This window comes from Malus sylvestris, chromosome 5, assembly GCF_916048215.2.
Source record: "Malus sylvestris chromosome 5, drMalSylv7.2, whole genome shotgun sequence".
Classification (NCBI taxonomy): domain Eukaryota; kingdom Viridiplantae; phylum Streptophyta; class Magnoliopsida; order Rosales; family Rosaceae; genus Malus; species Malus sylvestris.
Genome location: NC_062264.1, coordinates 6,475,457 through 6,481,256, shown reverse-complemented (window position 1 = coordinate 6,481,256; position 5,800 = coordinate 6,475,457). Strand labels below are relative to the sequence as shown.

At 34.9% G+C, this 5,800-nt stretch overlaps 1 protein-coding gene across 1 annotated transcript; it reads right to left on the bottom strand.

Annotated features, from left to right (window-relative positions):
- Window positions 1-478: 478 nt before the first annotated feature.
- On the bottom strand, window positions 479-2,740 carry LOC126623848 (cytochrome P450 78A7). Its single transcript, XM_050292828.1, has 2 exons — window positions 1,605-2,740; window positions 479-1,277 (listed from the first exon to the last, which is right to left on the bottom strand). Exons 1-2 carry the CDS (start codon window positions 2,604-2,606, stop codon window positions 645-647), a joined length of 1,635 nt encoding a protein of 544 aa, XP_050148785.1. The 5' UTR covers window positions 2,607-2,740; the 3' UTR covers window positions 479-644.
- Window positions 2,741-5,800: the final 3,060 nt, after the last annotated feature.

Genomic DNA, 5,800 nt, shown 5'->3' with positions numbered 1-5,800 from the left:
ATCATTGCTTTTTCTTGCACCTGAGTTGGGGAATGGAAACTTTTATAGTGAAGAATGGAGGCGCTGGTCAGAGTAAGGGCTCATTTGGAAATTTTTTTAAAATGTCTAAAAATGTTTTTTATGAAAATATTTTTAGAACCAATCCTTATTAAAAATGCAATTGAATCGTGAACAAAGGACTTGAAGTGCTTCCTACAAGAAGCAAATTTGGAACCCAAAAATATTTTTACTAAAAGTGTTTTTAGGCATTTAAAAGCACTTTCAGATGAACTTTAGTATATGTGAAGCCTCTATATGACGTTCCTCTAAATTCTCGTATACAAAAGTTTGATGCAGTTAATAAAAGAAAATGCAGCAATTATAATTTGATTAATGTGTTTGCAATATTAATCAATTTTGCGTGATTCAAACACACAAAACCCCAGAAATCTTTGTTTTTTATATTATGCAAAATTCACTTAATTAATTAGTTAAGGCATTTGAAAAATTTGTGTCTATAATGACAGAAAAATACGAAGTAATATATTAGAGCGATTATTGAGGGATGAGCTTGTACACCGTACACCTCTTTCCTACACAATTACGGGAAAAACAACATAATTAACCAAGACAGCCTCCGCTGTTTTATTAAACCTTAGCTCTACTTACTCAGAAGCTAGTCCTTCGATTCGAACAGCCACAGCAGTGAGAGGGTTCTTCATCTCACATGAAAGCTTCAACACCTCACTTAAATCAACCGGGCTATCAGCCACATCTTGAACCCATGTGAAATGGTGCACCAACTTAGCCACCCAAAGGCTCACTGTCACAAGCCCTAAGGTTTTACCAGGACAAGCCCTACGACCTGCCCCAAATGGTGCAAGCCTAAGGTCCCCTCCTCTCACGTCCATGTCAGTACCACCCTCACTCTTCAAGAACCTCTCTGGCTTGAACACCAAGGGATCTTCCCATATGTTTGGGTCATGGGTAATGGCCCACATGTTGACCATGGCCGTTGTATTTGTGGGAACCACCATGCCGTTGCTGAGCTGGACATCGGACGTTGATAGCCGTGCCCATGATAGGAGGGGCCCAGGAGGATGTAAACGTAGAGTCTCGGTCACCACTGCTCGGAGATAGGGTAAGTTAGCAAAGTCTGCTTCTGTGAGAACTTTGTTTCCTACAACTAGTTCAAGTTCATGGCGAAGCTTCGCTTGCACATCCGAGTTCAAAACCAACTCAGCCATGACCCACTCAGTCAAAAGTGCAATTGTATCAGTCCCACGAAATATCAGCTCCTGTAATTGATATAAAACAAAGCTGGTCAGAATTAATATGTAAAGTATGTATCGCTGAGGAGAGTAAAGTTAGAGATGTACCCTATTCATTGTTTACCTAATGTATCATTAATTATGAAGAGTAATGTTAGAGAGTATGTCAGTGTAGTGTGTTTAAACTTTAAATGATATTAGCCTATATATACACTATATATAGTATTAATTGTTTATCTAATTAATACAAAAAAGTAACTAAAAAAATGTAGTAAAAGTAAATGTGCATTTTCATACTGAACAGTAACGTTTATTTAAAATTAAAGAAAGTATGAGTAGAAACTTTATACGAACCCATAAGACGGCCACCATGTCATCAAGTTCAAGCTTCTCCTCTCCATCCATAGAAAGCAAAACATCAACAAAGTCCGAATTATTGCACACCCCTTTGGACCTCCCAATTCTGTGCTCTTCAATAATTTGCACAACCACCTCTCTAACACGAGCAACAAGAACCGAGCCACGATTCTTGATACAGAAAGGATCGTAAAAGTTGTTGAGCCATGGGAGATAATCAGACCAATTGAAAGCACCCAAAAGCTCAAACCCTTCTCTTACAATCTCATGCAACTTTCTAACCTCAGCATGGTCGCATGTTGCATCATACCTCTTGCCGAACACTGTCCCCATTATGTTGTTGAGAGCAGCAGTCTGAAGATGTTTTCGCAGACCAACAACTCCTCGTAGCGTTTGTTCATTATGAACGGACCTCAACATGATGTGACAGTCCATGTGTCGTCCAGCTTCGTGTGCTGAAATACGTTTAGGAGTGAAGAGATGAGTAGACGCAATTTTTCGCAGAAGTCTCCAGCATGGTCCATTTGGTGCAAAACCAATGGCTCGGCTGAACATGAGACACTTAGCGGATTGCTTAATAGGACGGTTGGCAAAGTGGGAAGAGGTTAGAATTTCTTTAGCAATATCAGGGTCAGAGGTAATAACAGCAGGGGTTGTGCCCAAACTGAAGGCCATGAGTTTAGTGGCAGCTAGATTAGAAGACAAGCATGCCAAAGTACGATGAGGAAGACCATGACTCAAGTTGAATAGGCTGCCAAATACAGGGAGGCCTCGGGGTCCTGGTATTGAAACTCGACCCGTTTGGGTCCTTCCATTTTTCCAGGCTATGCCTCCGCTGGAGAAAGCCCAGGTTAAGAGACTGAGAGATAGAAATGATATAAACGCGGCCAAGCAAAAGAATCGAGTGAGCAAGGTTTGTGTTCCCAAATGTGAAATTATTTCAAGTGAAAACATCCACCAGCTGATGATTGGGTCCATTGAAGTTGGAACTGAGTCCATTTAGAGTTTGAAATGGTCGGATAGATAGGAAAGAGTGGTGGGAATTGGTGAGAGAGGATGAGATCGAGGTTGGTTTAAATAGGTGTTGCTAGGTGTAGCATGAGAAGAAGAAGTGGAAAAAGAATTAGGGTGTCCAAAGAAAAAGTGTTAGGGCTGTGACTTCCGTGAATAGGGGGTTTGGATCGACATATATGGCGTGCATGGGTGATCACATCATGGCAAATATATTTTTAAAATTAACAATCAAAGTTATAATTGCACACTTTCGAGAGCCAATTATTTGGCATATCTAGGACAATCGAGGAAAATATATGTTTTCCATGAAAGTGAGGAATTTTTCATTATAATTGGAACATCGGTGGTATATCAAGTGTTTTTATATAAGTGGTGAAAATTTTTATTTTTTAAGTTATTAAATTTTGAGTTTTTGAACTTTAATCCTTCAAGAAAATTAAAATTTAATAAAAACCTAGTGTTAGATTAGATATTGATTTTAGTCCCTTAATGTGTACTTAATTCAAATTTATATTATATTTTTGTTTTAATATTTAATAGATATCTTATTTAATGTCATTACATTAAATTTTAAATTTATTATTATACACATTTTAATTCATTAATTTTATTTAACTTCCTCTAATTAGTGTACCTAAATGTTCATCTCATAATGTATTTTACTAATTTAGTGTACCGAAATGTCCGTACATAAATATATTGTAGTAAATTAGAGGCACATAAGAAAATATGCAAAAATATAAGTGTACCGAAAATTCCATACCTAACTATATGATACTAAACTAGTGTACCAAAATGTCGATACCTAAATATATTATACTAAACTAGTGTACCTAAATGTCCGTGCCTAAACATATTATACTAACCCAGTGTACCAAAATGTTCATACCTAAATATATTGTGATGAATTAGTGACACATAAGAAAATATGCACAAAAAATAAGTGTACCCAAAAATCTCTACGCAAATATTTTCTTATATAAGATATTCACCATAATGAGAATTAAAATTTATAATATTTTCATAAAATTTAATTTATGAACACCATAAAATTATAAATAAATAAAAGAGACATTGAATACATATGCTAGCATTTAATAGAGTCTAGGAACTAAAATCTAATTTTAATCTTATATAAGTTATTTTTCTAAACTTCATGTTATTTAGGGATTAAAATCTAGTTTTCTATTAAATTTTTAATACATATATTCTACCATTTATATAATGACACATGATGTAGCACTCCGTATTTTAGTCATATTGAAAAATCTCTCCATGAAAGTTGACGGGGAATCATTATTGAACTTTAGTTTGATAAGTGGAATTGTGGTGTGCATTGTAGCTTACAATAATATATGCTTTTCGTGGAAGTTGATTGAGATTCATTATTGAACTTTAGTTTGGTAAGTGGAATTGCGGTGTGCATTGTAGCTTGCTATTGTAATGTAAAAGCATTTTCAATCAAGCTTCTTACTTTTAACTCAAATTACAAAATGGCAATTTGAGGTATACCACCTTGTTAGCCGACATGGAAGAATATCTTCTCCGGATTCATTTTGTGGGATCTTTAACCGTTCATTATATATCATGCGGTCATTTTTTATCAGATACTATAAATAAAAAAAAGTCAAATAATTTATAACCGTACAATACACGATAAATGACTAAGATGTGAAAATTCATAGGATCTCTACAAAGTGGATTCGGATGGAATCCAATTCCAGCCGACATGACATGCAAGGAACAAAGTCACAGTAGGTTTGATTTAATTAGGCCTAAATTGTAACGAGTTCCTAGGAGAAATTTTTTTTTAATAATAATTTTTTATTATTAAGGAGAGGGATCTTCCTATAATTTATGAGAAGGGAAAGTTTTAAACTCTTGAAGTATAAGTAGAAATCCAATACCCTATTTACCAGAATAATATTATTCTAAGTTCAAGTTATTGTTTCTAGATAATGCAAGCAATTATTTTTGTTGTGAATGGTATTTTATAAATATGTGTGATTGTGTATACTTAGAGCAGTAATCTCAGTATGATTTGAAGATCAAATCTTCATATGCTTTGTATTATTTGTAAAGGCAAGGAAGCTCATCATGATTAGCATAAATTAAGGCATTAGACATAAGGAGTTACACACATAATTCATCAAGCCCTTCTCTCTTTTTCTTTTCTCTAGCTGGCCCTCTCTATATTCGCTCTCTCAGTAATTAGTTTCCCAACATGTTATTAGCACGAATGGCTTTTGATGTTGTGCTTTGGAGTTTTGGCCCAACCTTAACAGTTTTAACCTATAAAATAGGTCTTTATAATGAGTCCAAATCTCCTGCACCCAAATCCCTCTGTGGACTATTTCAGAGGTTGACACATGTTCATCACTAACTCTGCTTTAAATATTGTTAACTATCTGAAGAAAAAAAATTAAATATAAATAAATAAAAGCGAGATTTTAGATGCGGTCCCTATGAATATTCTTTAACTGAAACCTTGTTGGTTTTCAATTTTTCATCAAATTCTCTTAAATTAATGTAATAATTTATTTCTATGTATGTTACTATATTTTTTAAATTAAAATTTGAAATTTATAGTTGATTATATTAATGAGATTTTAAATTAAAAATCATAATTTGTGGGATTAAAAATATTAAAATATAAACACACTATTGTGTGTGTGTGTGTGTGTGTGTGTGTGTAAACATGGGTACATTTATCAAAATTAACTGCAACATCCCGTCCCTAACTTTACGATTTTATTAATTTTAAATGAGTGAATTGACGAAATGCCCCTGGAGGTAAGGATTTTGACTTCCGTTGACCATCGTTTAGAGAGACGTTTGACTTATTCTTTTAGCATATTTGTGTAGTACTCAACGATACGAACGCGTGGGCATAAGAGGAATTGAATTTGGAGCTACGACGGAGATTTTATGGACTTACAAAGTCCAAGGGCATTTTGGTAAATTCATTATTCTAGACAAACTACCCCATTTATTATTTTAATATTTTTCATTGTATGATTTTTCTGCATGGTACGACCCACCCACGTGGGTCTCATATCCCCTTTGTCCCCATGTTCTCTCATCCTCACTATCTGGGATATCTTTCTCTTCCGCTCTCTCTCAAACTCTCAACTTACCCTCTCTTCTTCCTCGCCAAGCATCAAGAGGGTGCAACTACC

Coding starts and splice junctions, on each gene's coding strand:
- LOC126623848 (XM_050292828.1), bottom strand. CDS start 2,606: ATGGACTCAGTTCCAACTTCAATGGACCCAATCATCAGCTGGTGGATG. Junction 1,278..1,604: donor ACATGGTGGCCGTCTTATGG/GTTCGTATAAAG, acceptor TATCAATTACAG/GAGCTGATATTTCGTGGGAC.